Source organism: Leopardus geoffroyi, chromosome C2 (genome assembly GCF_018350155.1).
Source record: "Leopardus geoffroyi isolate Oge1 chromosome C2, O.geoffroyi_Oge1_pat1.0, whole genome shotgun sequence".
Lineage (NCBI taxonomy): Eukaryota > Metazoa > Chordata > Mammalia > Carnivora > Felidae > Leopardus > Leopardus geoffroyi.
In genome coordinates this window covers 60,398,647-60,419,518 of record NC_059333.1, presented here as the reverse complement: position 1 = coordinate 60,419,518, position 20,872 = coordinate 60,398,647, and the positions used below count along the sequence as shown (strand labels likewise).

Below are 20,872 nucleotides of genomic sequence, written 5' to 3'. Positions count from 1 at the left end.
CAGATTCTGTGTCTCCCTCTCTCTGCCCCTCCCCTGCTCATGCTCTCTCTCTCTCTCTCTCTCTCTCTCTCTCTCTCTCAAAGAATAAATAAACATTAAAAAAACTTTTCAAAAAAGCAAAATTTCTGACCAATCGCTGGCTGACATAAGGGGTGACCACTAGGAAGCCAGCCTTGAAAATAAAAACAACAAGGGGCGCCTGGGTGGCTCAGTCGGTTAAGCGTCCAACTTCAACTTAGGTCATGATCTCATGGTTCATGGGTTCAGGCCCCACATCAGGCTCTGTGCTGACACTCAGAGCCTGGAGCCTGCTTCAGATTCTGTGTCTCCCTCTCTCTCTGCCCCTCCTTTGCTCGTGCTCTGTCTCTCTCTGTCTCAAAAATGAATAACCATTAAAAAATGTTTTGATAGGGGCGCCTGGGTGGCGCAGTCGGTTAAGCGTCCGACTTCAGCCAGGTCACGATCTCGCGGTCCGTGAGTTCGAGCCCCGCGTCAGGCTCTGGGCTGATGGCTCAGAGCCTGGAGCCTGTTTCCGATTCTGTGTCTCCCTCTCTCTCTGCCCCTCCCCCGTTCATGCTCTGTCTCTCTCTCTGTCCCAAAAATAAATAAAACGTTGAAAAAAAAATTAAAAAAAAAATGTTTTGATAATAATAAAAAATAAATAAAACCAACAACAATACTAAGCTGAGCAGAGATAAGACAGATAGATTTCACAGATTTACTCTAGGCAAGTTACTAAACAAACAAAAATCATCAATAACAAGCTTTAGGGGTAGGGAGGATGCAATTAGAATCCACAGTTGCTACAATACATTATCTTAATAGTACAATGTTCAACAAAAACTATGAAACATGCCAAGAAACAGAAAAATGTGACTCATACTAAGGAAAGAGAAAAGCAGGCAGTAGGGTCTTTCAGGGTCCCCAAATACTACATTTAGCAGACAAAGACATCAAAGCAATTATTACAAATATGTTCAAACAACTAAAGAGAATCATGCTTAAAGAATTAAAGAAAAACATGTCAATAGTGATTCAACAAATAGAGAATCTCAACAAACACATTTTTAAAAATTTTTTAAGGAAAAAAAGGACATTCTGGAGTTGAAAACTACATTCACTGAAATAAAAAATTCACTGAAGGGGCTCAACAAAAATTCAATATAGTAGGGAAAGAATCAGTGAACTTAAAGATTATTAGCAAAAATTATCCAATTTGAAGAACAGAGATGAAAAAGACTGTAGAAAATGAACAGACTCAGAGACCCATGAGACAAAATTAAGCGATTCAAAATACACTCAGTAGGCTGAGCCACCTAGGTCATGATCTCACTGTTCGCGGGTTCTGTGCTGACAGCTCAGAGCCTGGAGCCTACTTCAGATTCTGTGTCTCTCTCTCTTTCTGCCCCTCATCTGCTCGCGCTCAGTCTCTCTCTCTCTCTCTCAAAGATTAATTAAAAAAAAATATATACACAACAGAAGTAATGAAAGGTAAAGGGCAGGCAGAAAAACACTTGAAGAAATAATGGTTAAAACTTTCAAAATCTGCAGAGAAATATTAATCTATAGATCAAAGAAGCTCAATTAACCAAGAAGGACAGGGAAATTGTTGGACAATTGTTGACAACTGACGGACAGTTAAACTGTGAAAGACAAAGAAGAACATGAACGCAAGAGAAAAATGACATGTACATACAGGTAAAAACTAGTATAATTAATGGCTGATTTGTCAACATAAACAATGGAGACAGCAGACCTGCTTCAAAGAAATGTGAAAGGAAGTCCTCAGACTGCAAAGAAAGGCTATAGTATGGTAAACTCAAATTCACAAGAAGAAATGAAGCACACCAAAAGTGGAAATATCAAAAGTAATTAATTAAAATATATCCTAAAAGATATCTGACACAAGATTATTTTAAAACTTACATGGAAGAGCTCCTTCCATGATGAAAACACTCAGCAAGAAGGCAAGAATGTGTAAAAACTGGATCACCCACACACTGTGGCAGGAATATAAAATGGTACCGCCACTCTGGAAAACAGACTGGCAGTTTCTTAAAAACTAAATATGTAACTATCAATGACCCAACAATTGCATTCCTGGGCATTTACCCCTAGAGAGGAAAGCTATGTTCACACAAAAACCTGTACATGAATATCTACAGCAGTTTTATTCATCATAGCCCTAAACTGGAAATAGCCCAGATATTCTTCAGTGGATATGTGGTTAAAACTATGGTACATCCATACCACGGAATTCTACTCAGCATTAAAAAGGAATGAACTGGGACGCCTGGCTGGCTCAGTCAGGATCAAGAGCATCCGACTCTCGACCTCTGGGTTGGGAGTTCCAGCCCCACATTGGGTATAGAGATTATTTTTAAAAATAATAATATATATATACATATAATAATAGATATGTACATATTATATATGTACATTCATACATACATAAACTTTAATGAAATGTTAGTATACAAAATAGATGGATCTCCAGAAAATTATGATGAGTGCATAGCCAATATAAAAGGTTACATACTGGCGGCACCTGGGTGGCTCAGTCAGTTAAGCGTCTGACTTTGGCTCAGATCATGATCTCATGGTTTGTGAGTTCAAGCCCTGTATTGAGCTCTATGCTGACAGCTCAGGGCCTGGATCCTGCTTCAGATTCTGTGTCTCCCCCTCTCTCTGCCCCTCCCATGCTCATGCTCTCTCTTTGTTTCTCAATAATAAATAAACATTAAGAAAATTAAAAGGTTACATACTATATGATTCCATTTATATAATATTCTTGAAATGACATAATTATAGAAATGGAGAATAATTATAGGAATGGAGTGGTTGCTAAGGGTTGAGTAGGGGGAAGGGACACTATAAAAAGGCTGTGTCTATAAAAATAATTCTTGCTGTGATGCAAATGTTCTGTATCAATGTCAATATGCTGGTTGTGATATTGTCGTATAGTCTTGTAAGATGTTGTCATTGGGGGAAAACTGTTGAAAGAGTACAGGGTATCTGTATCATTTCTTACAACTCCATGTGAGTCTAAAATTATCTCAAACTAAAAGTAAAAAAAAAAGTAAAAGAAGAAAGTTCATAAGGTTAGAATAAATGTGTTAATTCTATGTAAAAGGGGGAAATGCTTTAAAGTAGTTTTAAAGCTGATTCAGAGGTCATTCCCCATACTCATGTTTGTTCTCCTCCGTAACATTTTCACCAGAGAAATAACACAAGTAAAATCATTTAATTATTGAGCAAAATGTGACTAGTGTAACAGAAACTCACTCTTGTATGTGGCTCATGGGATCAATGTCATTGCTTTTAAGTTCACATCTCATGTCTAAGAAAAGGTTTTTTGGAAAGGTAGATAGAGAATGCTGAGCTAGAATTTTTGTATTATTTTAATTTGGTTTGCATGTGCTATTTAAACTTTCTCATCGTCCTACTCTCTCTCTCTCAAAAATAAAAATAAATAAACTTAAAAAAAAAAGGAGGGGGGTGCCTGGGTGGCACAGTCCGTTAAGCCTCCGACTCTTGGTTTCTTTCAGCTCAGTTCATGACCTCATGGTTCATGCGGCTCTGAACTGACAGCAGGAGCCTGCTTGATATTCTGTCTCTGTCTCTGTCTCTGTCTCTGTCTCTCTCTCTCTCTCTCTCTCTCTAAGTAAAAATAAACCAACTTTAAAAAAATAAAATAAAATTTCTCATTGTCCTAGATAATCAAAAGGATATACTCAGGTTGAAGCCCTAATTAATAACCCAGTAACACATTACCATTTCAGTTACTTTCCACATTCTCCATGTCATTTATTTAAATATGCTAATTTACTGCTAATTTCTTAGTAGTCATGCTACTTTACCAAAATATTTTTCCATGTTGATATGGTCATCTTTAAAGAAGTATACATTGTTTTTAATGAAATATGAATTTTCTTCCTTCAGCCCTCTATTGCTTTGGATAATCAAATTCAAACCTTACAAAGGAAGATTAGGACAGCAGTCTAAAACCTAGTGCTTCAATCAGGTTTTTGCCCCAAACTGTACTTTTTATTGTCACTAGAATCCTCTACTTTGCAAATCCAGTAGTCAATTTTCAGCTCTCATCTTATTCTACCTATCACAGTAGGTCACTCTGTCCTTAAAAGATTTCCATCGGGGCGCCTGGGTGGCTCAGTCGGTTAAGCGGCCGACTTCAGCTCAGGTCACGATCTCGCGGTCCGTGAGTTCGAGCCCCGCGTCGGGCTCTGGGCTGATGGCTCAGAGCCTGGAGCCTGCTTCCAATTCTGTGTCTCCCTCTCTCTCTGCCCCTCCCCCGTTCATGCTCTGTCTCTCTCTGTCTCAAAAATAAATAAAACATTAAAAAAAAAAAATTAAAAAAAAAAAAAAAAAAAAAAAAAAAGACTTCCATCATTTGCCTTTGAGGATGCCACACTTCCTAAGATTTTATCTCAGTAGTCAAATCGCAGTTTCTTTTGCTAGTTCCTGCTCCACCACCTGAGGTTCTAAACACTGGAGAGTCTACTTTTCTCTATCCATATTTTTTCCCTAGGTGATCTCATCCAATCTTTATAAATCTGTTTTATTTTTTTAATGTTTTTTAAGGTTTATTTATTTTGAGAGAGAGAGAGAGAAAAAAAGCATTGGTTGGAGAAGGGCAGAGAGAGCAGGAGAGAGAGAATCCCAAGCAGGCTCTGCACTGACAGTGCAGATGCGGGCTCGAACTCAGGAACCATGAGATCATGACCTGAGCAGTCAGATGCTTAACCAACTGAGCCACCCAGGCACTCCAAAAATCTGTCTTTAAATACCATCCATACTCAAAGTCTTCAAAATTTATTTCCTGCTTCAATCTCTCTCCTACGATTCATGTCATAAATCCAATTGTCTACTAGACTTTTCTACTTATATATCAAATATGCATCTCCAACTTCATTTTCCCAACTGCCAAAACTACTTCTTCCCCCTGCTATCTGCATCTTTCTCTTCTCCTAAGCGATGCTTCCATGCACCCCGTTGCACTGATCAAAAACCTAGAAATTATTATCCTTGATCTTTTTCTTCTTCTTCACTGACCGTATCTGACTCCATAAGGAAACTGTCAAACAAGCCAATCTTATTCCCGACTCTTGCCTTCCCACAGAACCCCACTTCCATTTTCCTTTCTTCGCATGGTTCATCGGTATTCTTTCTTTGTCCCTCATAGGGCTCTCTCAAATGGCACCTCCTCAGAGAAGCTTTTCCAGACCATCTTGACTGAAAATGCTACTCCCTTCCATGTGATTCTCTACACCTTACATGCTTCTATTATCTTTAGAGCTTCTATTATCTTTAGAGCTTACATGTCACTACCTGACATAATATTACACATTTGCAAAGAGAGAGAGAGAGAGAGAGAGGCAAACCATTAAAGACCTTTAACTATAGAGAACAAACTGAGGGTTGCTGGAGGGAAGGTAGATAGGAACATTGGCTAAATGGGGAATGGGTATTAAGGAGGGCACTTGTGATGAGCACTGGGTGTTCTATGTAAATGATGAATTACTAAATTCTACTCCTGAAACCAATATTACACAATATGTTAACTAGAATTTAAATAAAAACTTGAAACAAAAAAATATTATACATTTGCTCAGGTGTATACTATCCATCTCCCAGTCAGCTCCAGAATGGCGGAGACACCACCAAGTTCACTTAGAATAGGCTGGTGCATAGATGACACTCAAATGAATTATTAAGACTATTCCTGGGGGCCTGGCTGCCTCAGTCAGAAGAACATGCGACTCTTGATTTTGGGGTTATTAGCTCAAGCCCCATGTTGGGTGTAGAGTTTAATAAAAAATAATAATAAATACACTTTAAAAAAGACTTCTCCGGGGCGCCTGGGTGGCGCAGTCGGTTAAGCGTCCGACTTCAGCCAGGTCACGATCTCGTGGTCCGTGAGTTCGAGCCCCGCGTCGGGCTCTGGGCTGATGGCTCAGAGCCTGGAGCCTGTTTCTGATTCTGTGTCTCCCTCTCTCTCTGCCCCTCCCCCGTTCATGCTCTGTCTCTCTCTGTCCCAAAAATAAATAAACGTTGAAAAAAAAAAATTAAAAAAAAAAATAAAAAAAATAAAAATAAAAATAAAAAAGACTTCTCCTATCTTAATTGATGTACATCTACCTTTGTCACTTATATGATAATAATTTCTCTGCTCATATATTCTTTTCATTTACCGTGTGAGAGACTCACCGTACCTCCTGATTCTGACATCTTTCATCAAGAGTAGAACATTTTCGGCTATATTCTTTTTGACTGTTGCCTTTATGTTGATCTTCTGAAACTTCTAATGGAATCATAATGGACTCCTCTACTTTTCTCCTTATATCTCGAGCCATTCTCTTTAAAATTTTCTATCTTTATCTCTCAGTGGTACAGTGTGAATAACTTCCTCATATATATCCTTCAATTTGCTGACTTTCTCTTTATCTGGTATTTCCCACATCCACTGAATTTTTAAATTATTATTTCAATAACCATATTTTTCATTTCTAGAAGTTGAATTTGGTTGTTTTCCAAATCTGCCCAGTGTTTTTAAGAATGTCTTATCCAGGGGCACCTGGGTAGCTCAGTTGGTTAAGTGACCAACTCTTGATTTCAGCTCAGGTCATGATCTCATGGTTCGTGGGACTGACCCCACGAACAGCGCCCTCTGTCAGTGCAGACCCTGCTTGAGATTCTCTCTTTCCTCTCTCTCTGTCCCTCCCCCAACTCATGTGCATGTGCACACACACACACACTCTCTCTCAAAATAAATAAATAAATAAACAAACAAACAAACAAACAAACATATTAAAAAAGAATGTCTTGGGGCGCCTGGGTGGGCTCAGTCGGTTAAGCGTCCGACTTCGGTTCAGGTCACGATCTCGCGGTATGTGAGTTCGAGCCACGCGTCGGGCTCTGTGCTGACTGCTCAGAGCCTGGAGCCTGTTTTGGATTCTGTGTCTCCCTCTCTCTCTGACCCTCCCCCGTTCATGCTCTGTCTCTCTGTCTCAAAAATAAATAAACGTTAAAAAAATTTTTTTTAAAAATGTCTTACCCACTTATTGCATGCTTAATTTCTTCTATTAAGTCTTAAATAATATCAAATAATGATTTTATAGTCTTTACCTAGTAGTTCTATCCAAAATTTTGAAGCAAATAATATGCTATTCATTGAATATCCTTCTGCTCACTCATAAAGTATTAAATTCAGGTCCCAAAACTTCATGAGAGATCAACTATAGTTGTGTACTCTCAGGAATATTTCCCTCCCCTACCACCCCAAGCCCAAGTTTAGACAAATAAGCTTCCTTGTCTTCAATGGGCAGATGTGGGTGGATTTTTTCTTAGTCTACCTTTCACAGAATGTATAACTCTTCAAGAGTCATGGCTTTATAAGGAGTTCTCCGTTCTAATTCATACAAGTCCAAGACATGTCTTCTATCCCAGTGTAGCCATTAAAGTGTTCGTTACAGAGACTAATAAACTCCCCAGGGCTGCCTCAACATTAGCTCATGTGCTTACAACTCTGATAATCAGTTCCCTCTTCTTTTTTAGCCCTCGGGTAGTTCCCTTGCTATTCCGTGAGCCCAGACATTCAATTTATAAACATGTTTGTAACATTTCATACAGCATTTCTAGGTACTTTGTAACAGAGGAGTTTTTAAGTTAAATGGTCCTCTTTCCCAGCCTAAATGTCCATCAACTGATGAATGGATAAAGAAATTGTGGTTTATATACACAATGGAGTACTATGTGGCAATGAGAAAGAATGAAATATGGCCCTTTGTAGCAATGTGGATGGAACTGGAGAGTGTTATGCTAAGTGAAATAAGCCATACAAAGAAAGACAGATACCATATGTGTTCACTCTTATGTGGATCCTGAGAAACTTACCAGGAACCCATGGGGGAGGGGAAGGGGAAAAAAAAAAAAGAGGTTACAGTGGGAGAGAGCTAAAGTATAAGAGACTCTTAAAAACTGAGAACAAACTGAGGGCTGATGGGGGGTGGGAGGGAGGGGAGGGTGGGTGATGGGTATTGAGGAGGGCACCTGTTGGGATGAGCACTGGGTGTTGTATGGAAACTAATTTGACAAAAAATTTCACATATAAAAAAAAAAAAAAACGGTACTCTTTCCATATTGCCAGAAATGTTAGTTCCTATTCCTTTATAATTAAATCTAAAATTAATAACATATCTAGATTTTCAAACAAAATCTATAATTGAATATTAATGAATAAAGTATTATTTTCAAATCCAACAGAAACTAGAAAATAAGTTCATTCTTTTTTATCAGCTACGAAAGTCAATGTCTAAAATATCCTTTTTACCTTGAATAAATTCAAGATATTCTGTGTGGAGGACAACGTCTGATTACAGAAAACACCTTTTCTAAAGTTGCCAAAGTACGTTTCAAACATACTAATTAATCCTCTTGGGTTTTGTTTTTATTGTTATTTAACAGTATAACATTAATTAATCCTCATGGTGTACCTAATTCTAAATCATGTTTGTGGTAAGTTGTATCCAATAAAAAAGCTTACTTGTGAATAACATGACTATGATCACGCTATAAGTCAATGATAAAGTACAGAGTCAAGACTTATGATTTCTTGTATAATTAGAAAAAAGTTTATTATGATCTAAAAAATTTCAACTCTAAATATTTTCTACCAAAACATAAGTAGAGTAGTTATTATTTGTACATATATAATGTTTCAAAATCTACACTTGTTTTATCCTTGAAATGTTTTAGAACAAAAATATTTTTAAAATGACAAATTTAAACTCTAACCTCTTTTAAAACTCTCCTATTCTTTCTTTTTTTCCCTGTCTCCCTTCCAGATTCAAAGATCTGAGGAATATGAGATTTCATATCTTCTTTATTCTATGTATATTTGCCAAGATTTTCAAATATACACTCAAAGGAAAACACCCCTAAACAAATTTTAGTTACACAATTCAGAAAACTTTATAAATGCCTCCACTTTTAAAATACAATTATCAAGTAAATCAGCTATTAAAGAAATAAGTATATACAAATGACAAATATTTTTAAAGAGAAATTTAATATTAATGAAATATCAACATAAAAAGGAATGCCTAAAATTAAGTACCTTATCCAAAGCACTATTATTTCTATTAGAAAGCCCAGGTAAGGAGTGCCTGGGTGGCTCAGTTGGTTAGGCATCTGACTTCGGCCTAGGTCATGATCTCACCGTTCCAGAGTTCGAGCCCCATGTTGGGTTCTGTGCTGACAGCTCAGAGCCTGGAGCCTGTTTCAGGTTATGTGTCTTTCTCTCTCTCTCTGCCCCTCCCCCACTCACACTCTGTCTCCCTCTCTCTCTCTCTCAAAAACAAACATTAAAAAAAAAAAGTCCAGATAAGTATGTCATTTCCTAAACATAAGCAACAGAAAATCTCAAATGCTTTTTTTAACTTTCAAAAGTTACTAGCTCAACATCATGAAGAGAAGTTACATTAAGTAAATGCATCTTCTGCAGACCTCTGAATGCTTTTCCTCTGGAACATTAATCTACCTGGAATCATCATTTTAGTCAGGAAAAAAAAGTGTTTTGTTTGTTCGGTTGGTTGGATGTGGGGTTTTTTACGGTATATTTTTACTAACAGTTAAAGGGCAAAAGGATAAATATTTGTTTGCCATTAAGTTTATTTCAAGTTTATTCTCTTCCTTTTCACATAATTATTGTTATACTGGGACTTAAAAGTTATTAATAAAACTAATTTCTCACACAGTAGGATTAAACATTTTCATTTTTAAATATAAAAGAAAATAAATATAACCATTAAGATTCCTATCTTTAAATTATGGGATGGAAATAGAATATCCACAGCTATTGATCTCACTGTCCAGTGCTATGGTAATTTGATCAAACTTCTTTAAAGTCCTACTGTCAGCTGCTAACTACCCTAGAAGTAAAATAAGTCAATAAAACTGAAAAAATAAAGCGCTACTGTCAGAAAGACAATCACTAGCCAATTTGTCAAGCAGCACAAGATTAAATGCATAGAGTCTAGAAGAAACCAGCCTCAGCAACGACAAAAAAACTTAAACTTTGTTTCACTGTCTTGTATCCTTTTGCCAAGTTTTCACAATTTTTTATTTGGGGGGAATCATCAAAATATCTTTTCCAATATTACAAATAGCAGGTCCTCTCTCTTCTCTAGCACTTTTCACCCCTTTCTACCACTCTTAAGGAAAGGTGTTCCACATGTAACATACTCCCACTATATATGCCCAGAGTTTTTTATGACTGATACACAGCTGCCAGAAATGTAAATTATGAGCACTTGCTAGCCAAACACCTCCTCCACCTTTTTCCCTATTGATTCAAGACACACTAATGTTGCAATACCAAGGCCCGATCTCTCATTTTAGAAATGAGGCGCCTGACAGGTTGAACAACATAGTCAAGAGTACCACACAGTGAAATCACCAGGCACAGAGCATACGTACTCTATCCCAAATTTTTTGTTTCCAATCTCCAATTCATTAAATGATACCATGCTTCCCTGTAGATTCACTATTGTGAAACAACTGAGTTAGCCAGGCCAAAATATATGAGTTAATTGACACTAGTGAATTTTTCAGGTCCTGGGAGCTTAACTCTTCAAATAACAAAACTTTAAAAAGTTATCAATTCTTGGGACACCTGGGTGACTCAGTTGGCTAAGTGTCCGACTTCGGCTCAAGTCATGATCTCATGGCTCGTGGGTTCAAGCCCCACATCTGTGCTGACGGCTCAGAGCCTGGAGCCTGCTTCAGATTCTGTGTCTCCCTCTCTCTCTGCTCCTTCCCCATTCACGCTCTGTCCCTCAAAAATAAATAAACATTACAAAAAAATGTTTTTCATTCCACAAAACAAAGTGCTTGTAATTATCATATAGACCTAAACTGAGACAAAGTAGACTTTCAACACTCTAAACAAGTGCTTCTCAAACTTGAATGTTCATAAAAATCTCCAAGAATTCTTGTGAAATAAAGCCTCTAATTCAATAGGTCTGAGATTGGGCCCAAGACTCTGCATTTCTAATCAGCAGACAGGTGAAGCCAAGTCTGTTGGCCCCACATACTACAGTTTGAGTAGCAAAGGTCTAGAACACATACCTCTTTTCTTCCTCTCTCCTATTTCTAAATCCTCATTCCCCTGCTTGTTCCTTTTTTAGCTTTACCCTCCTTCTTAGGTTAAGTCTGCAAAGAATAACCACAGTGACTATTTAGTCCTGTAGATAGCCCTTGGAATTATAAAGGTTTTCCAATCCATAACAAAGCTACACGATCATAGTGCAGAAGGGCCAAAACACTACAGTAGTCATAAACTGTCTCTGAATGAAACCAAGAATAATATAATCAATATAGATGACATGATTTTCAGGAAGTATAATTATTTGGTATATTTGTTAGCAATTAAACATTTTCCTTCAGATATGGTTTTAAAAAACTTAAGTTTCTTAATAGGAAGTCAGAAACTTATTCATGTTAAGATTCAATAACATTCACCGGACTTCAAGCTGTATTACAAAGCTGTAATCATCAAGACAGTATGGTACTGGCACAAGAACAGACACTCAGATCAATGGAACAGAATAGAGAGAACCCAGAAATGGACCCACAAACGTATGGCCAACTAATCTTTGACAAAGCAGGAAAGAATGTCCAATGGAATAAGGACAGTCTCTTCAGCAAGTGGTGCTGGGAAAACTGGACAGCGACAGGCAGAAAAATGAACCTGGACCACTTTCTTACACCATACACAAAAATAAACTCAAAATGGATGAAAGACCTAAATGTAAGACAGGAAGCCTTCAAAACCCTCCAGAAGAAAGCAGGCAAAAACCTCTTTGACCTTGGCCATAGTAACTTCTTACTCAACACGTCTCTGGAGGCAAGGGAAACAAAAGTAAAAATGAACTATTGGGACCTCCTCAAAATAAAAAGCTTCTGCACAGCGAAGGAAACAATCAGCAAAACTAAAAGGCAACTGACAGAATGGGAGAAGAATATGTTATTTGCAAACAACATATCAGGTAAAGGGTTAGTATCCAAAATCTGTAAAGAACTTACCAAACCCAACACCCAAAAAAACAAATAATCCAGTGAAGAAGTGGGCAAAAGACATGAATACACACTTCTCCAAAGAAGACATCCAGATGGCCAACTGACACATGAAAAAATGCTCAACATCACTCATCATCAGGGAAATACAAATCAAAACCACAATGAGATACCACCTGACACTTGTCAGAATGGCTAACATTAACAACTCAGGCAACAACAGATGTTGGCAAGGATGCGGAGAAAGAGGATCTCTTTTGCACTGCTGGTGGGAATGCAAACTGGTGCAGTCACTCTGGAAAACAGTATGGAGGTTCCTCAAAAAACTAAAAATAGAACTACCCTACGACCCAGTAACTGCACTACTAGGTATTTATCCAAGGGATACAGGTGTGCTGTTTCGAAGGGGCACACCCCCCGCCAATGTTTATAGCAGCACTATCAACAATAGCCAAAGTATGGAAACAGCCCAAATGTCCATCGATGGATGAATGGATAAATATGTGGTATATATATACAATGGAATATTACTCGGCAATCAAAAAGAATGAAATCTTGCCATTTGCAACTATGTGGATGGAACTAGAGGGTATTATGCTAAGCAAAATTAGTCAAAGAAAGACAAATATCATATGACTTCACTCATATGAGGACTGTAAGATACAGAACAGATGAACACAAGGGAAGGGAAGCAAAAATAATATAAAAACAGGGAGGGGGAAAAACATAAGAGACTCTTAAATATGGAGAACAGAGGATTACTGGAGGGGTTGTGGGAAGGAGGATGGGATAAATGGGTTAGGGGCATTAGGGAATCTACCCTTGAAATCATTGTTGTACTATATGCTAACTAACTTGGATGTAAATTATAAAAAAAGATTCAATAACTGAGCTGCTAATTATGAAGAGAATAATGGTACTTGTACTAATCCTTATAACCTATTAATATTATTTCTTTTTTAGGCTACTGTAAAACTACAAGAAATTCTGCTACCAAGTATACCTAAGAGTCAAGAGAGCAGCTTTCTAATAACTTAATATTTGAAGTACATATGTCTCATAATCTTCTATAAATTTCAGTTATAGTTGCAGTATACAAGATTCTGTCAAATATCTTATAACTCTGACAGGAATTGGTAGATTTGGAATGAGTCCTTTAAGATAATAAATGCTAGCATTCATATGGCAATAGAAATGTTGTTCCTACCAAAAGACACTATACACCTAATCATGAGTCTCAAAGCAGAAGTATCATTTTACAATGGGGAAACTTGACGCACATCCCAGTTCTGCAACTAAGTACAGTGCAAAGAGAATATGAAACTCCTAACTTTAAAACTTACCTTGCAATTACTATATTCTACAGGTCAAACATTGTTAAACTTCCTTTTAGGTATCAAAACTAACTCTTTAAATCAAAGTTATGTAAAATAGCTGGTTTCTCAGTAACATTTAGAAATATGGTTTCTGCATAATGTTAGTCTCTTACAATATAGTGAACAACAACGTAGGTAGAATCCAATTCTGTGCTGTAGTTTTCTCCCAGGAAAACTGAAGCAGATAATTCCACTCCATCAAACCAGACAACAGTGCATTCTAGTGGCCAAAGAAGAGCATAATCAGAAATGTCTCGGACTCTGGTAAAACTTAACTGTCTAAAATCAAGAAGCTAATAAAATATCATAAACATTATATGAACTGCTATAAATTTAAAGAAAATTTGCATTTAAGATTAAAGTGAAAATATAAGAAAGAAAAAATATTACCCAAAAGCTCCAGTCACCACTCCAGTTATGTAAATTTGGCCCCTGTTTTTTTGCTGACACTGTATTATTCTCATCCGCAACTGGGCTAGGATTCTCCTCTAACTCTTCCTGTGGCTCAGGGGCAAAGCTTGAATCCCCTGCATTTATTGCCTGGAAACAAGTATCAACAATTTAAATTACTTATTGAGAAATGCTCATTTTAAAAATGAAAAGAGTTAATGTTCAAAATACACAAATTAACTTGAAAACAATATTTAAGCATTTAGGAAACAGTAATTAACATGTTTTTTCTTCTACAGTTCATATATTTACACATGTGACAAATATTCTCCAACTACTACTACTCATTAGGTAGTTTAATTGGCACTGGGAATTCAAAAATGAATAAAAGGAAGTCCTTAGCTTCCAGAAGTTCACAGTCAGCTAGAGGAATAATTAAACAGTAAAAAATACCATGTAAGGGGGATGACAATTAGTTCAACCTCTTTGGAGAATAATTTTCAATGCCTGCTCTGGTCTAGAATGGGTATAAACTAAAACTCTGTGCACATGGAGTCAACAATGGTTATAGTACTAAGAAAGTGGAAACAAACTTACTAACTAACCATAATTTGTGGGAAATTGGTAAATTAACTCTGATTTATACAAACAATGTAGTTAAAATCAATGAATCAGGCATTGACCCCCAATCTATGGAGCATTCTGGGGAAAGAGTACACTCTGTGCAAGAGATGGACCCATTTGGGCAGTCACTCATGAAAGAGAGTCATTTTGGAGTAAAAAAGAGAGAGAGAAAAAAGAGCTGGGAGGAGGGAAGGGAGCAACCATTGTGAGAACACATGGCTCACCTGGACCCTTAAATACCTCTGTTGTTCCTGCTGTTGCCCTGCTGCCACTGGTACCTATGCCTCTATTGTAACAAAAATCCTGATCCTCCAGGTTACAGAGAAAAGCAGCCATGGAACCCATGTGGCACAGCAAAGGGGTAATTCAAACTCAGCTTCAGCTCAGGGTTGGTTTTTTTTGTTTCTGTTTTTTAGCATTTATTTATTTTTGAGAGAGAGAGAGAGACAGAGGGACAGAGAGAGAGAGAGAGAGACAGAGCATGAGCAGGGGAGGGGCTGAGAGAGAGGGAGACACAGAAACTGAAGCAGGCTCCGGGCTCTGAGCCATCAGCACAGATGTGGGGCTTGAACCCATGAGCTGTGAGATCATGACCTGAGCTGAAGTCAGACACTTAACTGACTGAGCCACCCAGGAGCCCCAAGCTCAGGGTTTTTAAACTCCACAAAGTAACCACATACCCCAACCCTGGTAACACTGATTTGAGGCTCTCTGGAGGATGAAATTTATAAATATGAAATGATAGACAGGACTCCCTCCACTTGAAATATATTCACTCACCACCAAAAGAGATAGAGAAAAACAATAAAGAAACAAACAAACAACAACAAAATAGAGAAGTCCACAATTTGGCCCAGTTGGAAATCCAAAATTTACTAAAATAATTTATACAACAAAAGGTAAAGATTGGCTTTTATATCTCTATAGCACAGGTTTTTGAATTAACTTCAACATCTGCTGAAATGCCTTAAGTGGCAAATTTTCATGACTTTAATCAATACTGGGCTCAAACTACAGTTATACCTGGAGATCCCACTAAATTTAGGGAAATACTCAACATAAAATAGATAATAAATAGGTATGTCTCACTTTAACCACCAGAACTTCTGTCTTGCTGAAATTCTTCCAGGTAATGGTATAGTACACATCACCCTAAAATATTCCATATTGGCAGTGGATGCTCTGACCCAATAATAAATTTAAACAGAGTCTTTGGAGCATACAAATGGCTTTTTAAAAAGCCATGGACCACTCCCTCAAGCCCTAGCTAAAACAGTAAATACAACTCAACTCAATATAACATTAAACAGGGCCTTTGAGGATTGGGATTTACTATAAAAGACCTAATTAGTGAAAGAGTGATTATCTCTATGGTTTCTCCATTTAACAGCCCAACATGGCCTATTAAAGTTGGAAAAATGAATGGTGCCTCACAGTTGATGACTGTGCCCTTGATGCTGTGTTCCTTCCCATGAAGGCCCCTTTACCACATACTATTGAAATTACTGACTCTATCCTATCAGAAACTGGTAAATATATGTTATAATAGGGGCGCCTGGGTGGCTCAGTCGGTTAAACGTCCGACTTCGGCTCAGGTCATGATCTCAAGGTTTGTGGCTTCAAGCCGCCCATCGGCCTCTGTGCTGTCGGCTCAGATCCCGGAACCTGTTTCAGATTCTGTGTCTCCCTCTCTCTTTGACCCTTCCCTGTTCATGCTCTCTCTCTGTCTCAAAAATAAATAAATAAATAAATAAATAAATAAATAAATAAATAAATATATATATATATATTATATACATATATATGTTATATATATATAACATATATATATATGCTATAATAAATTTGGCTAATATTCTGTTCAGTGTCTCTTTCAATAAGCTCTCAGTCACATTTTGCCTTCATCTCTAGTGGGACACAATACACCTTTACATAGCTAGGCACAGCATACCTCAAAGGCTTGCCCTTACATGCAACTTTTACAGGCAATATTGTAATTGTAATTATTTTGCTCCAGGAGCACAGGTATGACATTACATTGCTTACATCCTCCTCTGAAGACACTCTTTTGACATACCCATTCAAATATGCACAAAAGAGCTCACGAAAAGGGGATGGGCCATTGCCCCAAACACAGCATTAAGGTCTGCCACCTTAAATTCCTGAAAACCATTTGGTACACCAAGGGTCACTCCATCCCTGACAATGTCAAGAAATTACTATTGACCCTCTTAGCACCCATAACACTAAAATAAGCCCAACATTTATTAGGCATTTTGGGCATCTAGAGCAATATATTCCTCATTTACAAATTTTACTTAAGTCTGTTTACACTATTACTTGCAAATCAGTCATGCTGAATGAGGATCCTTCCCAAAAAAGACTCTAATATTTGTCAAAATCATAACAGACACTTCCATTAGTACTATTCCCCTCTCCCCCAAACACACACACACACACACACACACACACACACAGAACTCTTCATTACAGAGACTTTAGCAGCTTCTTTCCATGACTTTTGGAGTCTCTCAACCACCCATGGTGTCTATAAGTTGTCTATAGGCTTCTAATGCAAGAAACTATCCCCCAGGCCCCACGTTACACACCATTAGAGCAGCAGTCACTGACAGCATACTGGACTCTTCTGGAAATAGAGGCTCTACAAACCCTGAGCCTGTGACCCTCCATTCCCAGACCTTCTTAGGTCTTAGAAGCAACACCTTGCAAGCTCAGCACAACTACCAAGGCCTCCTTGCTATGGGATAAAACCAAATCTGAGCCCCCTGGCATATCTTACCCGCAAGAGGGCATGCCCTCCCCTGTCCTCATTCTTTTGTCAGATGTCATGGTGCTAGAAAAGGCCATCACTCTTCTGAACCCCTTGTTAACCTGAAGAGTGACTTGGGTTCAAATGAGTGAACAGCAGTTGGAGTCTGTACACTCTAAATTCCCATTTGAAGTTTGACAGACAAACCTACTGTCAGTGAACAGCATCACCACCATTACACATGATGGAGCTCTCTGGATATCTACTGCTTTTCATCCCTTAACCAAGATGTCCCTGATAAAGGTAAGGACCCAAGGGTCAGCACAACTGGCTGAACTTCCCACAGTCATCTTAACACTGGATGCTCTGGCCAACAGTTGGCTCCATCTGCACATTTTTACAGACTCTTGGGGCACTGCCTCAGAGCTGCACCCTTTGGGATAAAGCACTCTAGAAATCTCTTGTTTCACAGATACTCATAATACAAATCAAGATCACCATGTCTTGGGGCACCTGGGTGGCTCAGTCCGTTAAGGGTCCAACTCTTGATTTCTATTCAGGTCATGATCTCACAGTTTGTGAGATGGAGCCCGAAACTGGGTTCTGCACTGACAGCGTAGAAGCTGCTTGGGATTCTCTCCCTCTCTCTCTGCCCCTCCCCTGCTCACGTGTACGTTCTTTCTCTCTCTAAATAAATAAATAAATAATTTTTTTTTTTAAAAAAAGATCACTCGTGTCTCTACATATACTAAACCCATAATAAAAGACCTCACCAAGATACTCCTTATGCCTGTTAGAGTTCCAGAAGATTACTAAGAGAGACCAAGGCACTCATTTTATTTCTCAAAACACAATGTTGTGCTCTTGAACAAGGCATTCCAGGGAACTTTCATTTTCCTTACTGGGCACAGACTGGAGACCTAGTAGACAGCCATGATGGCATACCTACACTAATTCAAATTCAACTAAATGAAAAATGGTACATGTCAGTCATTAACCCAACATCTGGGTGAACTGTGATAAGGAGTCTCATTCAATTTTTTAATGTTTGCCTGCTGACAGATTTTAAGCCTCACCCGTCCTTTTTCCTCTTCTTTCCCCCATATGGGCAAGTGGGTGAGAAAGTCTGGGTGCTCTCACCTTTGGTGTGGGTGAGAGAGTCAAACCAAGCAAGCCCCAGTCCACACACAGGAACCCTTACCCTGACCCCACCAGGGTAAAAACCTGGATTAAATTTCCTTTCCTTGTCTTTTAAATCATTTAGGATCTGCTTGAGAAGCCTGACCTACTTCTACTTTTTCATTACGTATTTAATAAGCCATTGTATATATAAGTAATAAGCCTTCTCATATATTCATGGTTCATGTGTGGCATAATTCTACATCCAAATCAAATTGAAAGGGTAGGGATTCATTCTGACTTTGTAGAGTGTCTACAACAGAATCCTATCTCTCTAACTTATTAGTTGTGTGGTCTTTGCCAGTCAATTTCTCTAAATCTGTTTTCTCCACTCTATAGTAGGGGTAATAACTCTCGGTAGTCTAAACTATAAACTCACTGAGAACAGGAATCATGTGTCTGTTGCTCACCATCTTATCCCAACACCAGTGCCAGGGACAGAGAATAAAATAACTGATTGGGTTCATTAATATGTATCATGACTATTTCATAAGTAATGTTTCTTAGGCTCAGTTGAAATAGTACATTCACTTGTTCATTCAACAATTATTCGAATGTCTACCATTTTGTAACCTGTAAAACGCTACTCAAATAAAAGGTATCGCACTGATTGCAATTCTCTAAAATATATACACCCAACCAACGTAAAAGAAATGAGCGTAGTGTTCATAAGTGCAGGTAGCCCTGGAACAAAAGTAGGCTTTCACCCTGAAGGTTAATCAGCAAGATCTTCCGTTTATCAAATAAGACAGTGAGCAAAGAACAAAACTAGTTGGAACCAAAAGCTTGGTTGACAGCACAGTTATTTACGCTGGAGTCCTGAGCCCTTTATTCAAGAGCTGATAGTTTAGGGAGGCGGGTGAGACTGGATCAACGTGATGTCGGGTCAGAATCACCACAACGGAACGTGAGTCGGTGGGGCCTGAGGCTGAGACATCTGGACTAGGACATTTCGGGACCAAATTCCTGCTCTCCACGCCCACAGAGAAGCAGACTTTCCACCATCGCCCCGAGGGGAAGGCTCGCAGGAAGCACACGAAACCGTTTCCTTGGTAACAACTTTCCAAATTACTCCAAAGAGCACGGAGAAAACGGAAGGGAGGAATTAATTATCATAATCTGAGAAGGTTCAAACAACTATCGTGAAGAAAACTGCCGGGTGCAGCCACCGCTTGGGAAGCCGCCCCAGCGAAGAGCCGCTTACCTGGCGAACAGTCACAGTGCGCTCCATCGCGGCTCCTTGGGCCGCAGCGGAACCGCGCACGCGCGCCCCGCGTGGGGAGGGGGCGGCCCGGCGCGTGCCCCGCGACCACCCCCGGCGCGCGCTCAGGACTCTGGGCCACGCACGCCCCCACCGCGACCTCGGAGGGCTACCTGGGATCCTGCCGGCGCGCCTTGCGCCCTCTGGCGGCAGTCGCCTTTGGCTAACTAGTGAGAATGTAATGTTAATTTGTTAGCGCGCAGGCCAGTCTTTTACTAGCATCAAGATAAGCCCCCTGTACTTACCTACCTCCCAGTACCTACCTCCCAACCTCAAACTCCTGTGCCTGTCGTGAAACGGCTTCCGGGCATTAGTCACTCCTCACAAAGTCCCTCCTCAACCTCTTTCACACAATACATACTCTGCCCTAGGGTGCGAAAAGGTGAATTGCATGGCAAAGTCTTGTTCCTTCAAATAAGGGCCTGAAGTTATAATTAATAGTTAAAAGCTATTGAGTGTTTTCACTCTTATGTGGATCCTGAGAAACTTAACAGAAACCCATGGAGGAGGGGAAGGAAAAAAAAAAGAGGTTAGAGTGGGAGAGAGCCAAAGCATAAGAGACTCTTAAAAACTGAGAACAAACTGAGGGCTGATGGGGGGTGGGAGGGAGGGGAGGGTGGGTGATGGGTATTGAGGAGGGCACCTTTTGGGATGAGCACTGGGTGTTGTATGGAAACCAATTTGACAATAAATTTCATATATTGAAAATAAAATAAAATAAAATATTTAAAAAAAAATAATGTGACATGAGATGATAAAAAAAAAAAAAAAAAGCTATTGAGTGTTGGGACGCCTGAGCGGCTCTGGTCGGTTGAGCGTCTGACTTCAGCTCTGGTCATGATCTCACAGTTCATGAGTTGGAGCCCCACATCGGGATCTGTGCTGACGGCTCAGAACCTGGAGCCTGCTTTGGATTCTGTGTCTCCCTCTCTCTCTCTCTCTGCCCCTCCCCACTCACACGCATGCTCTCTCTCTCTCAAAAATAAATAAAACATTAAAAAAAAAAAAAAGCTATTGAGTGTTGCCGATCCTGGTTCCTTCCCCCCTCAAAATACAGCTATAAAAGACATTCTAGAACAATTAAGGAAGACTGAATGTGAAATATATATTATTTATATGTATAAATATATTGATTAACATATTAAATATATTTACGAAATAAATATATTTCTTCCT

At 38.9% G+C, this 20,872-nt stretch overlaps 1 protein-coding gene across 2 annotated transcripts in view; it reads right to left on the bottom strand.

The window, feature by feature from the left end:
• Positions 1-19,767, bottom strand: part of GRAMD1C (GRAM domain containing 1C) — a 104,003-nt gene extending 84,236 nt beyond the window's left edge. Inside the window, exons 1-2 of one of the 2 annotated variants that reach the window (XM_045502096.1) lie at positions 19,640-19,767; positions 13,863-14,012 (exon numbers count right to left, since the gene is read on the bottom strand). In XM_045502096.1, coding sequence (XP_045358052.1) covers positions 13,863-14,012; positions 19,640-19,666 — 177 coding nt within the window. In that variant the 5' untranslated portion in view covers positions 19,667-19,767. The remainder of the gene's footprint in view (positions 1-13,862; positions 14,013-19,639) is intronic. The other variant, XM_045502095.1, reaches the window with a different exon arrangement.
• Between the last annotated feature and the right edge of the window lie 1,105 nt (positions 19,768-20,872).